The sequence below is a fragment of the Marmota marmota genome, unplaced genomic scaffold, assembly GCF_001458135.2.
Source record: "Marmota marmota marmota unplaced genomic scaffold, marMar, whole genome shotgun sequence".
Taxonomy (NCBI): Eukaryota; Metazoa; Chordata; class Mammalia; order Rodentia; family Sciuridae; genus Marmota; species Marmota marmota.
Window position 1 is genome coordinate 5,150,344 of NW_026000051.1, and position 25,660 is coordinate 5,176,003.

At 55.0% G+C, this 25,660-nt stretch overlaps 1 protein-coding gene across 4 annotated transcripts in view; it reads right to left on the reverse strand.

The window, feature by feature from the left end:
* Positions 1-25,660, reverse strand: part of Mvb12b (multivesicular body subunit 12B) — a 167,210-nt gene that overhangs the window by 27,869 nt on the left and 113,681 nt on the right. For 3 of the 4 annotated variants that reach the window (XM_048813036.1, XM_048813035.1, XM_048813038.1), the window contains 2 exons: positions 5,838-5,893; positions 3,067-3,126 (listed from right to left, as the gene is read on the reverse strand). In XM_048813036.1, coding sequence (XP_048668993.1) covers positions 3,067-3,126; positions 5,838-5,893 — 116 coding nt within the window. Of the gene's footprint in view, positions 1-1,934; positions 2,221-3,066; positions 3,127-5,837; positions 5,894-25,660 lie in introns of those variants that run through there. The other variant, XM_048813037.1, reaches the window with a different exon arrangement.

Genomic DNA, 25,660 nt, shown 5'->3' on the forward strand with positions numbered 1-25,660 from the left:
TGCACAGGGTAGCAGGAAAGCAACCTGGCTTGGGGCTAAAGGGACAGAATGACAAGCTGCCTTCGGGTGGACAGGCTACTTCCACTGAAGTCCTGATCCCCTTGAGAGGATGTGGCGTGTTCAGCCAGGGTCACACTCAGCCCCCTCCCCACCCCGAGTGCTGGGACCACCAAGCAGTCCCACTGGGCAGGTGGCTTGACTCCTTGAGTCTAGTGTGTCCTGCAAGGTGGGAGGACATTCTGCCCACAGGGCAGCCTAAGGCCTCTCCTGCCTGCCGAGGACGCTGGGCAGACGTGGGAGGCGTCCGGGTGGACAGGAAGCCACAGAGGTCGGGCATCTGTGCCTGGGCCCAGGGGCAGTCTCCCACGTATTTTTCTGCATTTTCTTCCTCATTTATTGGCCTTGGTTTAATAGTGTAAAATACACGGGCTTCAGGAGCAAAGGAGATTTCTAAGCTGAGGTTTTGGGGCCCCCAACCGAGGCAGCCGGACTTGCTGGGAATGGAAAAAAAGGGACAAGAAAAGAAAACCATCTCGGGGACACCTGCCTGCCCTAGGCCCGCACAGCAGGGCCGGAGAGCAGAGGCTCCTCCTCGGTCTCCAGCTCCCATCGGCCTGACAGGCCACTGTGGGTTCTCTGTGGGCGGGGGACGGCTGAGCAAAGAGCCTCCCCCGAGGGTACCAAGGACTATCCAGCAGTGGACACTGGAGTCTGCTGAGCCCCGGCTGCAGCGCTCGCCGCGCTCCGTCTCGCCTGGTCCCCACCGTCCAGCGCTCCTGGCCTCCCAAGCCCAGATGTGCTCTTCTTTACCCATCAGTGAAGATGAGGAATACGGCCAGGATTTGTCAACTGGGGTGACTCTTGGCGGCCAGCAGCTGGGCGTGTGCCCTGAGGGGCTGGCTGGATGCTGCGCGGCCCCTCCGTGACCAGGGAGAACTGTGGGGGTGACGGTGGCCACACGGGTCACAGCAACAGGCAGCACTGCTCCAAGCCACACAGGCCGTCTCAGTAAAGTGTGTGAGTACTGTGAGCTAAGTGTCCTTGTCACCACCCCGACTTTACAGCAAAGGGAACGGGGGAAGCTCAGGTGGAAAGGTGAGGTGGAGCGGGGCCTGCTCCGGGGCTGCCTCCCCACCCGGGCTTCGCCTCAGGGGCTGCCACACCCATGCAGTGACCTGGTGACCTGACAGCACTGAGGGGAGACGAGCTTGCTGTCCTACCACACGCCCTGGGCCCTCCACTGGCCTCTCCTGCCCACCCCATCCCTGCCACTCAGCTGCCCAGCCAGGGCTGGAACCCAGGCTGCCTGGCCTCTGACACCAGTTGTCCCCACCAGCCAGAGGATCTCCTTAGAGGGACATGGACCCACAGACCTAGCCTCATGGAGAAGAGTGGGTCTCAGTCTTGTCACTTGGAGCCTCGAGTCTGCCAGTCGGCCGGGGTGAGAGGCGGGGATGATGGCACAAGCCGGAGCCCAGAGCTGTGATGTGGCAGGTACGTGGGGGCAGGACAGCCGGGGGCCAGGGCACGCCGCTCCCTCCCCCCAGCACCCCCCAGCACGGCTTTCCTGCGGGGGCTCACTCAGAGGCCTTCTCACAAGGCCCCGGGGTAAGCTCTGTTGTTCTCCCCTTTGAACAGAGGGCAGGGGGCTGGTTCACATGTCTGTCCGCTGGACCAGACCGTGGCCTATCTTAAAGAGCCCAGGTCAGGCCCCTCCACCTACAGCTGGAGCAGGCCCACCCCAAAGGCCTTCCGTGCACATCCACTGGGCCCCCGCAAGACGGCGTTCATACGCAGGTGGCCCCTGGAACCACCATGGCCGTCTGCTTTTGAGAAGGGCAGACAGGAAATTCCATGTGCACCTGCCTGTTTAATGCAGTCGCCAGCTGTTTTTTTCCTAAGTTATCAGAAAAACAAACAAAAAAAACTATAGGTGACAATCAGGTTAGTTTTTATGATTTACTGAAAATCAAAGACAAAGGGGGAGTTTTTTGTTTTGTTTCTGCTATGACAGGTTTAGAAATTTGTTGTACTACATTGATTCAATTTTCCTTGATTTCAGCCATCTTTCAATAATGCAACCTACTTTTGCTAGCTGCATACACTGGAGAAAACCCCAAGGAGCGGAGAATATTGAAATAGTCCTACCATTTCCATCTTTGAGACAAATGTTCCTCTCCAAGGAGAGCTGGCTGCACCACGTGGCTGCTTCACAAGCTACTAGACAGAAGGGGCGACGCACACTCTGATGCCGTCTTATGAAAACAGGAAGGAACCGGCAGGTCTGGCCTCCAGTCTGATGCCACTATCTCAACCCCGTCTCCTCAGAGCCGCACCTGGACTCTAATCCTGAACGGCTTCCTTTTTTTTTTTTTTTTTTTTAAATTAGAAAAACACCGAAACTCTCCCAAATCAGGCTGCCAAATGGGGTCTAAATTCATCGAGCACAAGGTACCCTGATCCCTCCTTTGAATCATAGAGAGGTCTGATCACTTCCCTAGGACTCTCCTGGTGGCACATAGTATAACAGGGAGAAAGAAAGGTCATCCCCGTGCCGGACTCCGGCCTCTACCTTCACTGAGCTGAGACATTTTAAACAGTGAAGCTGTGCTGACAGCTCCCTTTGTTACTTAACACCTTTAATTTAAACATGAAGATGGGATGTTGGTCATATTTGGCTGGAAGAATTAAGTACATTAAAGTGAGTAGGTCAGGCACGGTGACCACACCTGTAATCCCAGCTACTTGGGAGGCTGAGGCAGGAGGATTGCAAGTCCGAGGCCAGCTTGGGCAACTTACACCCTTTTTCAAAATAAAAAGGGCAGGGAATGTAGCTCGGTGTCAGAGCATTCCTGGGTTTAATCCCATTAATGAAGGGGAAAAAAGTGAGTTACTTTTACTTTTTTCTAATAGATTTAAATGATATATATATATATATATATAATTATTTTTTCTCAGAAGGGCATCCTGCACCGGCTGTTCCTGGGGCAGCCCACAGATCCCTTGTGGAAGGGATACCCTGTGGTGGACCAAGCCGGCCTGCCCTTCTCTGGGTAGCCTACTTACCTCTTTCTCAATTTCTGCTAGAGATTTGATGGTGATTCCCAAGAGATCAAAGGGCTGCATCTGAAAACACAGATCAACACCCTTTTAACCGGCTGCAAAACACGGCTTCACATTTGCACCTATGGGTGTCAACTGGGAAATCTTGAGCTACGCTGTGGGAACCTGCATGCCTCCACCTCTTCCTCACAGGACTCCACAGTTGTCAGTGGGGCACAGGGATGAGTAGTGGGGTACAGGGTGGCAGCAGAGAGCAGGCATGGCCCTGAGCTGCAGGCTCCACTGCTGGGCCACCCAGGCGCTCATCGCCTCCGGAACAGTGACGGTGGCTGACGACTCTGCCTCTCTTCTCCCACATTCAGAGGAAAACATGGGCAGAGTTAGAGCTGTGGGGCTGGCGGTGCCTACGGCTGTCACCAGAGGTCACCCTGACCCACTGCCCAGGGTGGCAGTGGGTCCTAAAGATTTCCAGGAGTCCGTGGTATCTGGGGCAGGAGCTGAGCGGTTCCAGGTCTCTGGAAACAACTGCCACCAACTATCATTTGTGAACTCAGTGGTGGTGAAAGATGATGACACTGCATTTTAATGGGAGTTTCTATAATTTCGTGAAAATGAGGACTTTAAAAAAATTGCTGGCTTTTCAGCATGAAAAATCAAACACACAGGCAATAAGTGTCACAGACGCCCACGGGAGACTGGGCTGGATACGGAGGAGCCCTCTGAAGCCCCTGGTCCATGTCCCTTCTAACCATGTCAGCTCTGTATTTCTGAGAGGGACACAGGGCCCAGCCTCCTGGAGTCCAGGCCAGCTGCTGGTGGCCTGGGAGGAGCAGGTGGGCCCTGAGAGTCACCCACAGAACCTGGGACCTTTGTGGTTCTGACCTGCGGCAGCCTGCAGGGGGCAGAGGTGGCGCCCACATGGGCTGCGGGGACTTCCTGGGTGGTGGTAGCAGGAAGCTAGCTCTGGAGTCCGAAGACCCAGATTCAGAACCAGCCTCCTGGAAATCCAGTGCAGATGTTAGGGTTTGGGCGTGAGGTGTCCCCAGGACACCTGTGTTGGGCAGCAATGCTCGGTGAAGAGTGTTGGGCAGCAATGCTCGGGTGGGAGAGTCCTTCCTAGCTTGAAGGAAGGTGGGGCGCGGCTGGGGAGCTGGGCCACTGGGGCGTGCCCTGGAAGGCAGCAGCTGCCCTGTGTTCCCGCCTCTCTCTCTCTGCTTCCCGGCCACCAGGAGGTGAGCAGCCCCCTCCCCACACCTTTCCGACACCATGCTCTGCCTCCTCTCGGGCCCAGAGCAACGAAGTTGGCCCACCATGGACTGAACCTCTGAAACCATGGCCCAAAATAAAGTGTTCTTTCTCCTAGGCTGAGCTTGTCGGTATGTGATCACAGCGACCATAAAGCTGACTGCCAAACAGCTCAGGCCACTCTTCATTTCCTCACCTGGTAGAAAGTGGCTTGGGCCCAGCCTCCTGGCCAGGCCACTGTGGGGTTAAATGGCAGGAGTGCTTGTGGCCTTCAGTGCTCGCTGAGCCAGCAGCAGCACAATCACAGGGGCAGGGGCTTGGGACAGGGCCACCAAGTTAGACACCAAGAGCCCCTGGGGCTGCTATGCCAGTAGTCCCAAGAATGCCTGGCTCTGTCTGCGCTGCCAGCCTGCGCGCATGAGGACGGAGCCGCCTGCCTGCACCGCCAGGGTCCAGCTGTCGCGTCGTTAGGCCCTAACTACCCACTAAACTTCCCGACTGGAGCGGGTGAGCGGGCAGCGGGCCTCTCCAAGGAGCCGTGGGAGAGGCGCCAGCATCTCCATGGCAACGGGGCCCAGTGGAGCCGCGGAAGTTACTCGAGCTCCGCGTGTCACGTCAGGAGCATTTTTCAAGATTAAGCTGCTTACCAGAAGGGTTCAGAGGAGGCCTATTATATTTCATGAAAATGGAAAGTACAGAGCAGGTCAAATTGCAGGCCGGGTGGTTTTAAGCTGGCTCCAAGAAAAACAGCGAGGGGCTCTTTAGCGGGTGCCCAAACTGGGACTTCGATTTGGAGCTACTCAAGGCAATCTTCTAGAGAAAGCATAAAGCCAGAAACAAGTTTACCAAACTGGTGTGGGCCATGCCTGCTGCCATCCTGGGGCTGGGGCATCTGCTGAGAGGGTCCCCAGGAGGGCCAAGCAAGCGGGCAGCCCAGCTCGGGCTCTTGTGCATGGCAGGCGCCTCTCACGGTCTGAATTGTGGCCTCCAGTCTCAGCCAGCTCACTCATTCTGTCCCCCAAGAGGGCTGGGGAGTGGGGAGACCCTGGCCAGAGGTGCTCTGCATCCTCGGGGGCCTCAGAGCCAGAGCAGAGTACAGTTAGCACAGAATGCAGGAACTGCAAGGGGGGAGTGGGGAGGGCTCTTTGCTACAGGAAACCATCATCATTAAACAAAAAAGAACAAAAATTTCTAAGCTGAACACAGGAAATGACCTTCTCAACCCGCGAAGTGTGCCTCAATTTTGCACCACCTTTGAAACGAAAAGGCTCCCTGTGTGCCAGCCTCCGCCGTCTCGTGCCCCCCCACTCCCAGGTCTCCCCTCGCCTTCCTTCCACCTCTCAAGCACCAAAGGGGCCCAGGGGGGAGCAGTGCCACCCCAGCTCTAAGGAAGCTCTTTGGGTTCCACGTGTAGGCAGAAGGAATCTGGGGCAGGGGTGTGGGCATGCCCAGAACTGCCCGAGGGAGACGCCAAGGCAGAGGGGCTTCAGAGGGTGGCAGAAGAAGGGGCAACTGGGCACAGCACTTACACTTTCTGGAACACAGGAGAACTTCTCTGAAATCATGAAAGGCACACCATCCATTGCTGCAAAAAAGAAAGGAGAGAAAATGGCATGAGGCCACCAACAATGTTCAGTGACGTCACCCACAGAGAGGGTGCGAGTGAGCCGGAGCAGGAGCCCTGCCCCCAGGGCCACGACTGGCGGGGACAGGCACGCAGGCACCTCCAGCCCCCGGGCTGACGTCTAGACAGCCTCTCCGCCCTCCACCCGGGGTCTTTCCAGGCTGTCAGTGGTGGGAGCCACCAAGGGGCTGACAGCAGGGAGGGGACACTCAGCAGGGAGGGGACAGTGCTGCACTCTGGGAGGTGTGTGTTGGCTAGACGTCTGTGAGCGGAGCCAGTGTCTCCCCAGGCTGCTGGGCTCACAGGTAAAGCCTTGCTGGAGGGAAGAGGGGCTCTGGGCACAAGTGCCAGCTGGGGCTGAGTGAGCAGCCGAGGTCACGTGTAGAGGAGGACAGCCCCCAGCAGAGGGCTTGGCAGGCAGGGCGCATGCGTGTGCACACAGGCTGGGCACTGTCAATGACCCTTGGCCACAGTCAATGACCCTTGGTCACAGTCCTGGGGTTTCAGGGATGAGGCAGGCCGTTAGTCTGATTTTAACAGGACCCGAGGGCAGGGGCGTGGACGGGTATCCAGCCGTGAGGGGACCAGGCCCAGAGGTGCAGGTCCTTTCCTGAGTCCTCCCCACACTCCACCCGCCCCGTCCCCAGCTCTCACTGTCAAAGGCACGGGGAGAAAGCACAGCGTCTCTGCTGGCCCTGCGTCGTGACAGTGGACAGAGCACTCAGCGGCCACACTGCCACTGGCCACCTCACCACACGAGGGGCACAGTGACAGGGGCTTCCTGGAGAGGGTGTTAAGCCCAGGGGCTGCTGGGAGGAGCCTGAGCAGACAGGCCACGCAGCCAGGCGGCGGCCAGGGTGGCGGCCTTGCCAGGGGCCACGACTTTAGAAGAAATGGAGGGAGGGACAGACGCCTTGGTGGGTGGGTGCCCTGGGAAATGACATCCTCCGCTCCCCCAGGGTCTCCTCTGGTAGCCAAGGGCTGGACAATCTTTCGGTTCCAGGAAGGAAGAGCAGCAGACGCAGAAAGAAGGAGCGCGGAGGAGGACAAGAGAAAGAGGAGAGCCCGGGGCCGGCCCCCTCCGTCAGCAGGACGGCCGAGTGGCTCGCTGTGAGCCAGGCTCGTAACTGATCCCAGGACAGGGGAGAAGGAGCTCTGCCCACGTGTGAAGAGGAGCAGGCAGAGCGAGGCCGGCTCCCACCGCTGCCTGGGCACCTCCCCTCCCTGGGAGGCGCGGTCCTGAGCACCGGTGGGGACGGGACACCGGCAGGCAGTGGCCATCTCCCACTACCGCTGCCCTGTGACTGACTGTGATAGACCCCTCTGGGGCTGAGTCCTGAATGGGTGCCGGGGATAATCCCCCAGGAAGGCGGTGGAGCAGCGAGGGGCAAATGATATTCATTACCTGTTCAAGCACCCTGGTGGCCGTCCAGCACCTATGTATGTTTGTTTATTTATACCTGGAAGCCATTCTGTGAATAAAGGATCCTTGAAAGTCCAGAGAGGGTCAGAACTGAGACCCACCCACATTGGGGAAAAGGCCGTGCTGGCTCCTGCACCGCTCACCGGCCACCACTCGCCCCTATGACACCTGGGTGCTCTGACTTCTGACCCTTTGATGCTGTTGACCCTGGCTGGGCACGCAGGACTCATGCCATCTCTGGTCAGTTTGCAGATGGGGAAGCAGAGACCCCGGAGAGGATGGGGCTTGCCAAGGTCACACAGGTAGGAAGCAGTGACCCCCCAAAGCCTAACTTGTAAAAAACTTGGATACCAATAACCAAGCATTTTCACGTACACAGGTATAATACGTATCAAATACATAGTGTGAAAATAAACTGTGGTACACATAAATCCGTGCCACAGCACGTGTGTTTGGGGTGCGTTGTGTGAACAGCACGTCTACACTGGGTGTCAGGCACACTCGGTTCTCTCTGAGCTGCTGGAGACCCAAGGGCATGGATGGCGCGCACAGCCGGGATTGGGCGGCTGCTGGGCCATGGCCAGCCCCCGTCGTGAGCAGACCCAGGTGCCGGCCTCGGGCTCACCTTCCGCGCTGACACAGGCAGAGGGGATTCTTCACAGAGAAGCTCCTTGAGGCGGCGAAAGGTAAGAAGGTCAGAGGTGACATCACTGTCACACACACACCAAGAAGGCCCCGGAGAAGGAAGAGAGGAGCGTAGCCACGGTGCCTGGGGAGCGGGGCAGCTCTGGGCGCCCCCGGGTGCTGGCAGCTGGCGCACGTCCGCCTGGGCTGGTGACAGAGGGGACTGGAACTGCCTGGTGAAGTGATGGAGCTGAGCCGAGGGCAAAGGACCACCTGCCTGAGAGCTCACGCAGAAGGACGCCCAAGTCGGCCCCCCGCCCTCAGGTCTTCTAGAGCACAGACTTAACCAACGCAGGAGAGGAGGCCCAATTGGCAGGATCTCGACTGCTCAGGAGGCTCTAAAGAGCAGTGGGGTCAGGGGAGCCTCTGCCGGAAAGGAGGTGCCCCGCCAGGCTTCACAGATTTCACCAATCAGCGGACCAAAGATCCCCGCAGGCCGTGAGCAGCGAGCGTCAGCAGAACCTTGATGAAACTTCCTGTGTTACCCACTAGACAGGCAGAGAGGGACGAGTGGAGACTATTAAGGTTAGGAGACTGCCCACCGGCCTGGGCATCTGAGGGCAGATTAGCAGGACTGTTACCCTGTGCCACCTCTCTGAAGGGCACCCAGGGCGTCACCAGCGACCTGGACAAAGACGCGTACAGGATGCCCATCTGATACGCATCTGGGGCAGCCTGGAGGGTGAGCCTAGGCTGGGAAACAGCACAAAACCCAGGAGTGAGCTCAGAAACTGAGGTCCTGGGCCACGCTACCCGGTGGAGCTTACTCAGGGTTATGTAAAGTCCTGTAGTTTAGCTCCCCAAATCCAACTGTATTAAACAGGATGAAAGCAACACAGATAACAGGGAGAAAGGAAGGCAGACTTTCAATCATGTGACCTGATGGACAGCAAAGGGGAGGGTCACCAGAAAGGGCACAGTGCCACGCTCCTGGTGCCAGGTCAGGGAGCCGCTCATCATGGTGTGCTCCAAGCGTGGTGTGGTCTCCTGTGCGGGGACTGCTTTGCACAGGGTCATCCCCAGAGCCTCCAAGGAGGCCAGGAAAGGGAGGGGACTTGAAGCCTGGCCCCATGAGGCAGAGGAGAAGCAGCCATAGGCCTGATGTCCCAGGACGGTGTGAGCCTGTCCACATTTTTTGCCATGTCCAAAACACCCCAAGATAGGGGGCACCGTCCAGATAAGACCCCACCATGTTCAGGACCCACAGGAAGGGCGGCCAGACAGATCTCCCTGTTTGGGGGAGACCGTGCTGTCCTGGGGAAGAGGCATGAGGAGGCAGAGCAGGAGCTGCTGACCAGGGTCCAACAGGGCCGCTTGTTGGAGAGCCAGGGAGGGGCCCGTGGGATGCTGGCTCCTTCTAACTGCACAGCACCGGCTCTACTCTCCTGCTCTGGGCAGCCTTTCCACATTTAAAGTGCCCAGCACTTGCCACACGTGATCCTTAAAACCAACGGCAGGCACTTTTCACGCGTCCCTGAAGTGCTCCTAGATCCTCCCCGGCTCCGGGGTGCCCTCGCTCCTCCCTCTCTCCCCTGGCCGCAGCCAGTGCTCCCTCACTACTCTGCTGTGATTGCCTCTGAGCAGCCGGTCTCTCACTACCCTACTCAGGGAGTCACTCTTTGAGGACCTGGTGACATGCCCACACTGCACATGGTGGCTCTGCCAATCAGCAGGAGTGAGGGTGGAGCTTCTCGCTGAGACTTCTTGACCAGTCCCTAGTCACAACCCAGAGGCAAGGATGGTACCTGCCTTTCCTGAGCCAAAGGTGGCATTTCTGGGACACACTGGCCCTTTCTCCAGCTCCTGTGACCCCCAGGGTGAAATACAAAGTCTCCCCCCCCCCCCAGTCTAGGAGGGGACAGAAACTCTCACCTAGTCCAATTCTATAATAGAGAGAAAAGGAAAGGAAACCCCGAGTCCTGCCCAGACCAGGCCATGGTCTTGCGTCAAATGACCTGACCCTCCATGCTGCCATCACAGTTACATGCCAGGACAGTGGCATGGAGGAGCAGCGGGCTGTGGGAGGATCCGCCCTGGGGTCTGGCTGGCACCGTGGGGGGCTGTGGTGGAAGAGCGCAGGCCGGGAGCTGGCCCCTGAGTGTTCCTCCCAGCTTCTCGGCCATGTGGCCACACCCCAGCCACCCCAGCCACTTCACCTACCTCACCTTGGAGCCTTCGCAGCCCTGTCTGTGACATGGGGACGATGCCACGGCTGGCTCAGGAGGCTGCAGTGAGAGTGAGAGCAGGTTGGGGGGCGCAGAGGTGGGGCCAGCGTGGAGGGAGCCTGCCCACACCTGGTTTCTGCTGGGACCAAAAGCCACACACGGGCAGGTCTCCTTTCAGCACCAGGCCAGCGTTTTCGAAAATCTCCTTTTTTTAAAATTTTTGGTGGCAGTTTTAACAAAACGCTGATCCACGGCACAGAGCAACATCCAGTGGATGAAAGTGAGGACGAGCCGCAGGCTCCGCAGCGCAATTAGCATTCTCCTAAACAAACGAGCTTCAGCAGAGCTGTAATTAAGCAGGCCTGTAATTAAGTATATGCCCTTTATCATAACGATCATGCTTAAAAATGGCACGATGCATGGAACTCTGTTATTAATGCTGTAATCCCAGCTGAAGTGCGGGTACATGGAAATCAGCGTGTCAGGACTGTCACCAGAGTGTTTGTAAAATACGTTAAAGAAAAAAACCAGAAAACAATGAGCTCATTCAACTGTTCTTTTTACAATCAGGCACTACAAGTCAAGAGGATTGTGCATGCTTACAGAGTCTGCAAGGTTTAAACAAATAAAGCTCTCATCTGCTGCTGTCGGGGCCCCACCCCCTATTTTAAAGAAGGAAAGGGGGAGGCAGTGGTGTTTCCCCCCCACCTGACCTGAATACCTGTCTCTGCTGTTGGGGGAAGCAGTCCCATTTGCATGCTGCATTTGTTTGGACATAAAATTGGATTCCTGCTCCAGCAGATAGTCTGCCATGAATCTGCAGGAGCCCTGCTTGGCAGCGGATGGGATTCCAGCTCCTGCCCCCCGCCCTCCGGGTGGGAACTATAATTTTACTTGCCAAGGCGATCCCCCAGAGCCATCCCCGCCTTCTTCCTTGAAACACACACCCTCAGGCTCCTCCAGGCTCAGCACAAACCCACCACCGACCAATTCCCAAGGGCATCGGGCCAGGACCGTCCCACCCTCCGGAACACCCAGAGTAGCTGTGGGCGGCCGGCCCCTGCCCTTGCCGACCTCTCCTCGAGCAGCAGGGGCGAGAAAATACTACAACTGATGCATGGAGTCATTTCAGCATGCTTGATAAAGAGTCACAAAATCATGTGGTAAAAGTGTAACACTTGGAGCGAGACCCCATCACCAGCACCTGGGCTGCTACCTGCTCACAGCGACCCCGAGGCTCAGCCCCTCCACGGCACCTGCGGAGGGGATGGAGAGCAGCGCCGCTGCCCGGCCAGCGATTTTCTGAAGAAAATTAAATGCAGCGGAGGCTCAGCTGTAAATAATCAGTAACTCCAGCCCTTTTTTTCTCCCGTCCTGTGATGGGGAGAGTCCTGTACCACTTGTGATGGGAAAAACACTAGCAGCTCAACAGCTTAGGGCCATTTCTCAAAATTCATTTGCAAACCAAAACCTGGAGGTCACTCTGCTTTGGAGGTGACTTCACTTTGGGGCTGTTCTTGGGGAGGTATTTGTAGATGCCCCCAGAGCTGCCTGCTCCGTGACATTCCAATTGAGTTTGCACAAGGCCAACAACTTCCTTCTCGATCCCCGAAGTAATTTGCTTTGCCACGTTATTCATGAGCCAGAAGTGATTTATCAGCCACAGCCGGAGCCGCGGAGCCCCACGCACAAGAGGCGGCTTGGGAAGGAGGAGGAGCGCCCCAGCCAGGCCCAGCACTTGGTGGCCATGTGGCTTTGGGTGAGTCACTTCACTCTCCCAGTCAGACTCTCATCTGTCACATGGGGTGATCACGCCACTCTCTTGCACTGCTGGGGGACGGGACAGCAGCTGTGGAAGGGCCCAGCATGGCTGGCCCCACAGCAGCCACTGATACCAGCAGCGACTGTTCTTGGGGGAAGGAAGTCCCACCAGGCCACCTCCCACCATGTGTGATTTAGGACAAGTGTTCTCCCTGAGCCTTTCCTTCCTCCAAGGTAGGAGAAGGAAATAATAACTGGATTACCGAGAAGTTTCAATGAGATAAAAACATGAAGCCCTAGGTACAAACCTACTGATCAGTAACTTAGGCATCATTATTTTTATTCTTACTGGACAGAGGAAAATGCCCTTCCATGGTTGGCCCTTTCTACCTGCTTTTATATAAAACTGCACATGCAGCCACATGGAACTACCTAACCTAGGAGCCTCCTGACCCATGCAAAGACCTCTGGGGGCACTGAAGCATCGTGTGAGGAGTGACTTCCTGGGTCCCCACTGTGGTCCTCCCTCATCTGTCATCTCTGGGGTTACAAGTCAAGCTCAACCCAGAAGCAAGGCCCCAGCAGAGTCTGGGTGGCTTGATGCCCCCTGGAGAAGAGTCCCCAGACCAAAATAAAGCAAGCCACCCTGGGGAATTAGGTTAATGAAGCAGAAGGATCCTTGCCAATGAATGTTTTCTGAGGTTCTATTTGGCATGGGCAATCTGGATCTCATGCACATACACGGGTCCTCCCAGAGCCACCTCCACACAGGTGCTTGACAGGCACGGCCACCTTTATCCCCCTACCTGGCCCAAGGTCCAGGCCCAAGGCCCCACCCCTGCCCCAGGAGTCCCTCTCCCAGCCCCAGTCCTCTGCTACAGACACCTGGACAGGTGCAGGAGGCTCTCTGAAAGCTAAGGGAGCAGGAGGACAGGAGGATCACAAACCATGCCCAGAGAAACTAGAAACACATCAAGGACATTCCTCTAAGGAGTTTTAAACTTTATCAATATTTGATGGCTCCAGGGGCTGGGGTTCTGGCTCAATGATAGAGCACTTGCCTAGCATGTGTGAGGCATTGAGTTCGAGTCTCATATAAAAAATAAAGGGCCATAAATGACTAAACAATTTTTTAAAAAAATTTAATGACTCCAGGCAGAGATCCGCTGCACTGCTCAAGGTAAAGACGAACTTCCTCTAAGGAACACTCTGCCGAGCACACGGCGCCTGGGTCAGTGCTCCACCAGCCGCTCCACTGGAGCAAACGCAGCAGTCCCCTGGCGTGCTGGAGACCAACCACAGGTTCCGTGCTTGCAGGATCAACGGCAGAACTGAGCTGAGGGTCCAATGAGGCGTGTTCCCATGAGGAATCACAGTACTTCCTGAAACGAACTCAGGTGTTTTTAGTCTTCATTTTCTCAACTTCAACACAGAGACACTTTCTAGAGCAGCCATGCCCACAGGACAGCCAGGTGAGAGCATCTCTTGAACCCACAGCCTTTGGGCCCGGCGTCCTCCTTGGGCACGCCCCGATGGTGGGATGTGTACAGTCCCTGGTCCCCTCCAGCCCACTTGCCATGCATTTCCATATGTGTTTGCATGTGTTCAGAGACACAGAATTCCATGTTTGTTTTTAATAAAAATAGCATCCTAGCATAACTGTTTTGCAGTTTATTTTCACTTTACTTTCAGAGAATTTTCCATAGCAGTGCCTGTAGTTCTGTCTTAGTCTTGTTAACAGCTGCACAGAAATAGGGTGGAGAGACCAAGGGTCAGCTCCCAAGGAGCCTCAACTGTCATTCCAAGTGGCCTGAAGGACATCATGAGTTCCCTGGGAGGTCACTGAGGGTTTGTGGGCTGGAGAAAGACACAGACCCAGATATCAGGGACGTCATCCTTGCTGTGGGGCAAAGCGTAGATCAGAGGGGGTGAGGCTGGCACGGTGCCGGGGCGAGGGCCTCCCTAACCTAGTGAGGGAAGCAGGCGTCAGGGAGGACTGTGCAGAGGGGACGGGAGAGGGGCGCAAACAAGGGGAATGTGGATAGGAGACTCGAGACTCGGGGCCCCTGGCTACAGAGGGCCAGGAGGAATCAAGGGCGATTCTGGGGTGCTGGCTTTCACAGTGGGAGAACGGGATGTGGGATGTGTGGAGGTGAGCAGGGAGGCAGCAGGAGTAAACCCAGGGTTCCATCTTGCCCCTGCCAGGCCTGAGGGGCTTGGGAGACACCCCAGGAAGAAAACTGGTAAGGACAGCCTGGATGGCAATGGGAGGGATGAGGAGGCCACCAGAGAAGGGGACGCCACCTGAAAGCAAAGAGGCAGGCCCAGGACAGAGCTGAGCGATGTCGACATTAAGTTCAGGAGGAGAAGCCGGGAAAAGGCAGAAGATGCAGGAGGGCTCTGCGGTGGGGCCACACCTGGAGGAAGGAGGGTGAGCTGGTGTAATACGCAGCGCGGGCAGCTGTGTGCACACCTAGACATGTTTGTGTGCACACAGGTATGCACGTGTGTGTGTACACAGACTTATGTCTCTCTGCCGCAGGCCAGGAAGCAATGACACCTCGGGCGGCGAGAGGCCTGGGACCCAGGCGGTTTCCCAGCCCGCCCTCCAAGGGAAATGGGGGCTTTTTGGAGAAATGGATGATTCAGGGCAGCAGGAAAAGAAAAGCCCGGGACGTCTTCTAAGGCCAGAAAGTAATGACATCCTCAAAGAATCACGCAGCAGGCAGGACACGGGAGCCAGCTGGAGGGGCCCCGCTGAGCGTGAACAACCGGCCCACGCCCAGACGAACAAGCAGACATGCCCGCGAGCTACTGGGGACAAGGGAAAGCTCTTCTTTACCACCAAGCGCCAACCAGTGACCACCTGCGGATGGCGCAGTGACAAACCCCACAGGGGCTAGAGCTGGCGGGCGAAGTAGGACAGGAGCAAGCCACTGGCATGGCCCTGGGCATCCCCACACGTCGCACAGTCATGGAGGGAGAGGAAGGAGCTCCTCAGAGAAGCAGCCCAACAAATACCTCCTCAGCAGGGGACCAAGCTAACGTCACCAGTCCTGGGCACTGCCAACACCACGGGCTCCTCCTCCTGTGCACTGGGAGGGACAGTGTGGCTTCCATGCTGTCCCCGTGGTGTGTAATATGAACCCGGTCACCGAGACAGCGAGCAAGCGCAAAGTGCAGGTCACCAATGTGTAAGACAAGACTCTTACCATGGGACCTCACAGCCTCCTCACGAGGTCCCCAGAAGGGTGACGTTAGGTTAAAGTTAGCTCAGTCAAATCTCATTTCCCACAAAGTCAGGGGCACATGCTTGGTGCTCAAGGATGCAACGGTGTGTCCACCCCAGCACCCATGCCCGATTTTTAGGAATTATCTTAGACACTAGATTTACCTATCTCTTGGGGCCCGTGGAAAGTGCTCTGCAGTAGATGGAAGCAAACAACGCGACGCTGGCCCTTCTTCCCTAGCAACTGCCTGGCACCAGCCAGGAACCACTGGAGTGAGGACCAGACGTCTTCTTTGGGAACAGGCCGTGGTGGTGGGTTAAAAAAGCAGTCAGTCGCTAGTCCCTCCTGTTCTCATATGCATGCCCCTTGCCATATGACTTTGTCCCTTCTTCCACCAAGAAGTATGGTCCATTTCTTCACCCCTTGAATCTGGGTCTGGCCATGGGACTTGTTTGCACGTGTAACACCTGCAGAGACTTAAAAACGCCATGCACAGGGCTTGCCTGCTCGACGGTGGAGGCTGGGCTGGCCACGTGGGGCCCAGAGAAGCTTCCTGGGAGATGAGACACCACGTGGGACAGCTTCAGTTGGCCACACGAGTGGCCTGTCAACTCTCCCATAGGTAGGTGAGGCCATCCCTGACCACCCAGTCCAGCAAGGCTGGCCACACCAGAGTAACCACCCCCTTACCCAAAGGACCATGGGAGACTGCAAATGTGGCTGTTTTAAGCCCTCAGTCTCAGGGTGATCTGTACACAGCAAACACACACACACCAGTGGGGGCCGGGTTGCATCTTTGAGAGGAAGTCCAGATGTTTCCAGAAACTGACTTCTTTGTATTATCTTTACATCACCACCAAGCCTCTCCCTCTGACTAGCCCGCGGGAGAGAGAAGCAAGGACTCAGAGGGAGAAGGCATGTCAAATGCTGGTCCCATGTGTTAGTTGTGACTGCCACCACACCGAGGTATACAGACGCCAAGGGAAGGTGTTGTGGACCAGCTGCTGGACGGGACCATCCTGCCCCCCACAATCTGGGGCCACTATGCATTTAGAGCTCCATGACAGTTGTGTCTCCAGCTCCTAGAGTAGTGCCCGGCACTGAACAGAATCTGCACATAATTACTGAATAAAAGCAACGAGAAGCCAGGCGCGGTGGTCCACGCCTGTCATCCCAGAGGCTTGAGAGGCTGAGGCAGGAGGATCGAGAATTCGAAGCCAGTCTCAGCAAAAGCGAGGGGCTAAGCAACTCAGTGAGCCCCTGTCTGTAAATAAAATACACAACAGGGCTGGGGATGTGGCTCAGTGGTCGGATGCCCCTAGGTTCAATCCCAGTACCATTGCCCCCCCCCCCCACTCAAAAAAATTTTAAAAATGACAATGAGAAGACGCATGGCCTTGGAGTCAGGGGCCCATGTGTAGGACTCAGAGTCCCGACCTGTGGGTCAAAGGCTTGGGCTAGACAGGTGACTGTCGTCCCTGTGCTCATCTGCCGAGGTGTAAGAGATCACCGCTGCCTGCCGCCCCTCCCACTCGGGCTCTGATTAGACCAGTCTGAGGGGTGGGCTCAGGGCCTCAGTGTTTGTCAAGGCTCCCGACTGCCCCTCGGTTTGGGAATTCCTGGGCTGGACGAGGTCTGAAGTCCAGCTTTAACATCCTCCAAGCTCACCAAGGCAAGGGTCACCATGAGGATCGCAGATGTACTGGGGCCTGGTGCCTGAGGATGCGATTTACCGAGTCCACCAAGTTGCCTCGTTGCAGGAACAGCGGACCTCTGCTCCTCGCCAAATCCACCCACAGGGATCTCAAACACCGCACCTGCAGGAAATAGCTGGACCCAGGCCTGGTGACCCCTTGCTTCCCCAGGACCAAAGGGCAGGAGAGACAGGTCTTAGATCCCAAGCCCACGCGGGTGGTGTCCTGCTTCAGAGCTCGGCACAGCGCAGCTGTCGGGGCCAGAAGAAAGCTCTGCTTCCAAATGGGAACCCTTCAGGGTGCTGTGACAAAGGGACCATCTGAGTCCCTTTACTCTGATCTAATCGCCGTTCACCTGCAGTAAGACAGCAGGCCCGAGTTTAGCACAAACTGGAAAGGCACAGTCGAGTTACAAATTAGTGGATTTGAAGAGCCTACCCGTGGGTGGAGAAAAGAAAAAGGTTCAAAATGTGATGTTTTGGTACCAGAGCCCGGGATCATCTGACCCTGACCAGCGGGCTCAGGATCCCCAGGCCCTGGGGTCCCTCCGCAGCACTGAGCCTGAAGGAGGAAGACCCCAGGCAGGAGCATGAGTCCTAGAGGACAGCCAGCCAGGGGTCACTGCCTGTGAGGACCCAGGCCTCCACCGCCCTGAGTGCCCAAGTGCTTCCCAGAGGCCAGCTGTGGTGACAGACAGGCACATGCCATGGTGACAGACCGGCACACGCCGGGCAGAGAAACCTGCCAACAGCAGATCTGGCCGTGGGCTAAATCCCAGCTACGTTTCCCATAGGCCACGACTGCTGGGGTGCGTCCAACAGGGTCACCATTCAACAACCCGAGGGGGGAAGAAAACGTTTCTAGGCTGCCATTCCCCCAGCTTGTTAGGAAGGTCAGACACTGGCCTCCCGGGTCACACCAGAAACCTGGCTGTCCTACTCAGTGCTGCTAGGCTCGGGGCACCTGGTCACGGTGGACATGGCTGACGGTCCTGGCACAGTGAACACTCAGGGCTGGCGTGCAGCTCAGGGAAATGAGTGTCCCACCCACACGGAGGGGCATGCCCAACTAGCTGAATTTTCCAGAAACACTTCTATGTCAAGGACTTCTTTTGGAAGCAGTACAAGCCTCAGCCACCAGGGCACCAGCTCTCTGGGTCGTGGTGACGAGGGATGAAAGAACAGCTGGAGACAGAGCCCTGACTGAAGTGACATCCACTTTGATTTGGAAATACCAGGGACTGTGCTGCCTTCTATCCAGTTGTCTGTCTAGGAAGTACAATGCCATGAATTACCCCGATTTCAGATTTAATATTCACCTTTAAAGGGCATGCCACAAAAAAACCGTATCCTCTAAATATTGGTTGTTAGTTCACTTTGTAGGTCTTTCAGGGAAAATAGGTGTGAGGCTGCCACCGTCTCTGACTGTACCTGTCATGTATATCTCCTGCCACCTGACAGTAATTCCAAGGGAACGCAGCAGTCCCAAGAGCGAACAATTCAGCCAGCCACTCTAGCTGCGGTCTAAGCGCAACCTTAAGACTTAATAATAGAGCCCGTGAGTATTACTCTAATTTCCAGAGCTGATGAACTTTCAGAGGCAACATGAGTTGAAATAATGAGCGCAGAGATGACAAAGGATTTTAATCCATGGTTCTTTGAACTATCCAGTATAATAAGCACTTGTTCCTTTCTACAATGGGCACATAAAAGAGAAATCTAAATAATAATTGCTGTAATTATCTTGAAAAATATGCAGAGATTAATGGTGATTATGAAAATCTGTATAATTGTTCTCTGAAATCATCGCTGATCAAGTGGTATCTCGCGATGGCCGCTGCCAGAGGACTTGTGACACTGTGCTCCAGGTGGGTGCGGGCACACGACACTCTGGCTCTCTCCCTGTGGAACATTACCCCGTGTTTACGAAGTCGGTTTTCATCCTGCCCTGGCCTGCGTTTTAACTCTTCCTACCGGTGCCCGAAGAGGTTTCCGAGGCACCCTTAATGGGATGCGGGTGTCACTGTGGTTCAAAGCCCCAAGTTCAACTTGTTATTTATTCAAATAATTAATTACTCTTGTATCCATCGAGCAGTTTGTCATGACACATTAATGACTTGATAGACTTCCATGAACTGGTGAACACAGAACAGCAGAGCGTTTTTATCGTCATTTAATTTTAAAACGATCCTGTGTGAAATTATCTCGTCGTGAGTGATGGGCGCATAAAGAACCGACTCAGCAGAGCCCCTTTTGGATCATTGCTTTATTAATGGTAACGTCAGGGAAATGAAAAATGCTAACATTGTCATATTCCGCTGCTGGGTGGAGATGGATGGTGGGGAGTGGGCGAGGGCTCTGTGGGCTTTCTCCATGGGCACGAGTCTGCCCTGGGGCCACAGCCTGCAACCCCTGCCCACCCGGCCACCGCCTCGCCCAGGCCTCCTTTTTGCATTTATAGCCCCTGACGCCTACTACTTTGTGTATGTGGGCTTCTCTTTTTTCTGAACTTGAATTTTCCACTGATGATATAAAGCACCCTCACGAAAACATTTCGCTTTATTGCTTTGAACATTAAACGTTATTAATCCAATAGAAAAACGTTAAAGATATTGCTGTCACCTTTAAATGTGAAATGATATTAGGAGCTAAAAAATGCTGGGTTAGTGGAAAAGATGTTCCCTTAGCCTCTTCCGAGTCTTGAGCTGGGCTGATGATAAAATGATCTTTCTGCATGGCTCACAGCGCAACATCTGCTTAAGAGAGACTTCCGCTCGGCTCTTCTTCTCCTCTTCTAATATGGTGGAAATTGTTTCTTGACTGTTTTAATTACAAACTGGGGAATCTATGCACGCTGCTCCCCAGCAGTGCGATTCAAACACTGCAGACGTAGCTGGCGATCCCGGCGGGGCCACCAGCGCCAGCCCGTGGAACTGTGGGCTTCTGTGACAGCTGTGCAGGTCCACAGAGGGACAACCAGGAACAGGGGACGGGAGCCAGGTGCTGCTCCTGGCCTCCTGGATGAACTCCCAGGAATGGCTTCACCACTGTCCCCGCCCTGAACACAGGTCCCCAGGGCTTTAGTTCCCAAAGAGGGCAGTGGCAGCAGGCGCGGCTTCCTCTGCTGGGCTGTAGGCTGCCACTTTCTGTGCACTGACTGAATCCTCAAGATGACTCTCAAGAGCAAGATGGGTGTGCATGTGCACATTGTCACCATCAATGACAATGATGGTGTTACTGACACCCAGGCGAGGGCGGCCAAGCTATTGCGGAGTCACATGGCTAGCAGAGGTGGAGCCTGGTTCTTTCCTGCCCCACAGCCAGGGGCTATGGGCTCTGCCCAGAGGTCTCTGCAACGGGGGCCCCTGCGGCACAGTGCCCATGTCCACGAGGGTGCTGAGGTCTCACCCCCTCTGGCCCTGCCTGGTGTCCTGACTCTGCATCCCCTGCAGTAGAAGGGGAATTAGAAGCAGCGGAGTCCAAGCAGATGCTTCCACCAGAGATGGCAAGTGTCAAATGTCACAAAGGCAGAGCCCTGGGGGTGGACACTGGCACACCTGCAAATACACCCCAGTTTTTCTGGCAGCAAAACTGCCTCGCGCAGTGAGTGCTGGTTGAAATGGGATGCCAGAATCCCGACACACAAATCATGGCAGCGGACAGGTCCCAAGCAGCGTAGGGAGGGTGGCTTGTTCTGTGGAATGCCTTTCTTTGCAGAAAGAGACACCGAGGCTACGTGGTCACAACTTTCCCAGGGTCTGGTGAGCTGGCAGCAAAACTGTCTCAGGAAGTGAGTGCTGCTTACCACATGGGGAGCAGAGCCTCTTTCACCCCACTGGGCAGGGAGCCACTGAGCGCTTGGGTGAAGGTCTTGCACCGTAAGGGTCTCAGTGCAGCTCTGCGGAGCTTCTCTGCACAAGCAGAGCTCCTGGTTACCTGTAAGGACCCTGTGCTGGGGCAGCTGGTCCCGTTCACGAGTCTCAGCTGACACCTGGTGGAAGCCTTGGTTGGTGCCAGGCACTGTACTAGGCCCCTCCCATGTGTCACAACCCTGTGAGGCAAACGGGTCTAGCCTGTTTTATGACAGTGGGAGGCAAGGGGGCCAGGTCAAAGGGGAGGTCAGCACTGATCACCATTTGGCAGGGCAGCTCAGAAGGCCAGGATCTTCACACCCTAAATAACGTAAGGCAAGACGTAAAAAAACTCTAGCGCCCGAGCACAGCCAGGTGCTTACTAATCGATTACCTACCACTCACTGTGGAGCCAGCCTGGGCTCCTCTGGGTCAGACCTTTTGAGAACTGAGCCTCTGAAACTTGCAGGGTGGGAAGACCCAGGAAGGGTCCCGTCTGCCTCTGCTTCTGAGGTGGGTTTCCTGGATTCTCAGGGAGCCTGAGAGTGATGAGAAATGCCAACCCCTTGTGACTGTCTTTTCTGGAATCCACACAGTGGCGTCCGCCCCCACCTCTACCTAACTCAAATTGAACTCTTCATATATTGTAGCTAAGGAACATGATGATTCTAACTTATCCTGGACTCTCGAACCTCCTCCTCAAATCTTTCTGTGCTTTGGTGAGAAATCACTTCCAGCCACTTGAAAATCTGCCTTGACTATTTTTCAACGGACCCTTTGGCCAGAACAAAGTATGAAAGGCCCCATTTCCACAGCTTGAAAGGAGGCCCACAGGAGACGTTCCACCATGAGGCTTCCAGAGCTGGGCCGCACTGCGGAGGAGCGGCAGGTATCCAGGGACCACCAGGGAAATGAGGGCCGCATGGGAAACAGGCGCCTGTGCTGAAAATGCTTCTTATTTTAAAATTGGTGCTTACGATCCTACATGGTGGTGGAATGCACTGTGGCAGCTTCATGTGGGGGCCGAACACTTTGGTCAGTTTTACTGCCCAGTCTTCCCTTCTCCTGGGCCCCCAGCCCCCATCCTCTATTCTAGCGGTCCCCCTTCTATTTTCATGAAGAAAACCTCCCCCTCTTTTCTCTCTGGCCTCTACATAGGAGAGAAAACACCGCCCTTGGCTTTCTGAGCTGGCTTGTTTCACTTAACACGACGTTCTCTAGGTCCATCTGTTTTCCTGCAAAGGACATGGTTTTGTTCTTCTCGATGGTCGTGAAGAACTCCACATTTCTTTATCCATTGGTCTATCAATGGGCAGACAGGCTAGTTCTATAATTTGTTTATTGTGAATTGTGCTGTTGTAAACAGGGCTATGCATGCTATAGTGTGCTGACCTTAATTCTTCAGGATAAACACCGAGGAGTGGCACACCTGGGTCATTGGTGGCTCCATGCCTAGTCTTTTGAGGAACCTCACACTGATTCCCACAGTGGTTGTACTAATTTGCAGTCCCACCAACATTGTAAAAGCATCCTTTTTCTCCACATCCTCTCCAGAATTTATTATTTGTACTCTTGATGAGTACATTCTGGCTGCTGTGAGATGAAATCTCAGAGTAGTTTTGATTTGCATTTGCAAACATTTTTGATTTGATATTGAACATTTTTTCATGCATTGTTGGCTATTCGTATTTCTTTTGAGAAATGTCAGTTCATTTGCCCATTTATTGATTGGGGTTTTCGTTTGTTTTGTTTATTTTGGTGTTGAGTTTTGAGTTCTCTACATATTCTGGACACATATGCTTGTCAGAAGAGTAGCTGGCAAAGATCTGCTCCTATTCTGCAGGCTCTCTCTTCAGGTTTCCTTTGCTGTGCAGAAGCTTTTTAATTTGATGCCACCGATTTACTAATTTTTGGTTTTATAAAAATACTTCCTGTAAAGCCTCAGGGGAGGGAGAACATCTCCTGAATCAGAAAGCCCAGCCCTCTCTGAGGAAGAGAAGCCCTGCAGGCGACAGTCAGAGGCCAGTGTGGAAGAGAGCTGGCCTGGGAGGGCTCAGGAGCTCACCAAAGCAAGGAGCCTGGAGGCCCTGAGCAGCCCAGGGAAGTCAGGCAGTCCCCAAGACACACGGTCCTAAGAGCCACGCGGTGCACACCTGTGATGTCTCCCAGGGCCTGCTGGGCTCCTGGTGGCTATCCTGCTGCCTAGTCTCTGCCCAGGGCCCCAGTGAGGCTGTCTGCCTCAGCTTTGCCATGCCAACACTGGGCACAGAGAGGTTTACTGGCTTGCTGGATGCCACCCTTTGGGCTAGTAACAGGACCAGGCCTGGGATGCAGGTCTCCTGGCTGCTACAGGAGCATTAACTGAGTTAGTGGGAAATAACTGCAGCACAGGCTTGGCAGGCGCCCCAGAACCAGAGTCTGGGGCCACCTCCTGGAGAGACTGTGGGTCTTTCTGCTTGGTGGATGTCATGGGAAGTTGCCACACTGCCTTTGGACAGATACACTCTGTAAGCAATGAGGTCTGCTCGTTCTTGTGTGTGGTTCTGGTGGGGTCGGGGCGTGGGGGCTGCTGACGGGGCTCTCAGCTTGATTCCATCCAGGCTGCTGGATAAGCACCAAACCATGATTTCATTTGTGCCTTAGGTGGCTGAAAAATCCTGAATGGTCAGAGGTGCTGCCCGTGCACATACCTTTTCTTCCCTGGTGGCGTGAGACACTTGTTTCCACTAAACCTCTATCTTGTGAGCTGTGACAAGACTCAGAGGAGGCCAAAGAGCTGAGTGGTGTCCTTTCCCTGGAGCCTGGCTCTCCTTGGTATCTGAGATGGTAACACTGGTGGTGGAAGGTTTGATGAAGGCAGTCTGGAAGGTCATGACATGAAATACTTGGTCCTTCTGCAAAGGCACACTGGGATTCCATGGCGGGGGGGGCCTGCTTGGGGTGCTGGGCAGTGGGCAAGCCTGCGGGACACTCAGTGCTGGTTGCAGCCCACCTACAAAAACTAACTTTTGAAGCCAGAGCTTTTGCTCATTTAGAAACACTGATTTCACCAAAACCCCTCTGCTAGAGCAGGAGGAGAGGAGAGGGCCTCCCAAAGGTCTTGAAAAGAAGAGGATCTGGGGTGGGGTGAGGAAAGGAGTCCAGGTGGGTGAGGGGCTGGAACGTGGCCCAGGCACCCTCGGCCTGCTCCTGAGGGGGCCAGCCACGCGGTAGGCTAAGAAAACTGGACTTGTGAGCTTGCGGGGTAAGGGCGACTTTACCTGTGGACACTGCTCCTCCTGGGACACAGAGAACATGGGTGGACTCCCATGAGCTGTTAAACCCGGGCTCGAGAAGATGAGCAGAAAATCCAGCTTTCCCAGAGGAGGCTCGGGAGGAGGCTGGGGCTGTGCTAACTCAAGACATGGGTGGCTTCAGAGCTCTGTGGACTGAGGTCGAGGCGCAGCCCAGGGAAGTCAGGCTGTGCTGCTGGTGGGCAGACGCGGCCTAGTTAAGGAGCCAGGGGGAGGGCGTCCAGCAAACCAGGGCTCGGGGTGCCCACTGGGCCTGCCTCTCACTCCTGACAGCCGGGTGAGAGGGAACCTCCAAGTTCAAGGTGGCCACCCAGCAAGGACCCCTCCTCCCTGACCCACAGCAGTCTTGAGGACCCAGCCACGCTTACCCCTGCCACAGTCTGGACATCTGAGGGACGCAGGGAGGGGCCGGGGTGAGAACCCACCGCGCACACGGACTGCTTGTCTTAAAAACCCAATTCTCTTTTATATGAAGAAAACTCACAGTTAAAATTGTTATTAAGAATGATGTAATATATAGAGGAATTTATTTTAGTGAAAATTTATTTAAATAACTTTATAAATGACATAAGTTTTTACTTATCAAATCATTAGTTCTAAAAGTTCACCAGAATGTGAACTTTCTACGTTACTACATTTTGTGAGGAAAATCATGTGTTCAAGAGTCTTTTTTTTTTTTTTTTTTACTGAACCCAAGGTCTTGCACATGCTAGGCAGATATTCTATCTCTGAGCCACTTTTCCAGCCCTTTTAATTAATTAATTAATTAAGTTATTGAGGATCTTTATTTTTATTTACTTATTTGTATGTGGTGCTGAAAATCGAACCCAGTGCCTCACACATGCTAGACCAATGCTCTACCACTGAGCCCCAGCCCCAGCCCTCCAGCCCTTTTTATTTTGAGACAGGGTCTTGCTAAGTTGTGAGGCCAGCCTTGGACTTGCAGTCCTCCTGCCTCAGCCTCCCGAGTGGCTGGGATTGCAGGTATACACCACTGCACCTGGCTAAGAGCCTCTTTTAAATCTGGAGATTTGGGGATATCTTGAGGGAGTAGCCTACAAAAACACTTAGGGCCTAACTACTGTACTGGGAAGTGGTGATCAAGACGACCCACCAAACTTCATTGTTCTAGAACCACCTACAAAACTACAGCACAGTGCATTCAGGCTCAAAAGGCCACTTCTCTCCTCATGGGGCCTCTGTGGGGCTGAGGACATGCAGTGGTCACACACACCCAGGCCACATCCAAGCAGAGGCCTCCTTCCCATCCTCCGCGGCCACCACGGCACCTGGCTCTCCAAGGCAGAAGCTACACTGCAGTGGACGGAGAGCCCTGAGCAGTACCTGAGCAGGACGCACCTTCCAGCAAAAAGGACAGGAGAGCCCGCTGTCCCATGCATCTCTAAACCAGGGGACACAGGCAGGAGGCCAAGCCCACGAGTGGCATTGAGGGGCGACCCCACCTCCACCTGGCACATGTGTAAAGCCTTTGGAATTTCACTGCAGGAACTTTATTTCAGAAGTGACCTTTGAAGTTTGGAAATGAAAGCAGAAGGGCCTCTCCAGCCAGGAAGGTGGCGCTGAGCTGCAGGGAGGGGGTGCTGGGGCGGCGCTGGGTAGATGGGGGG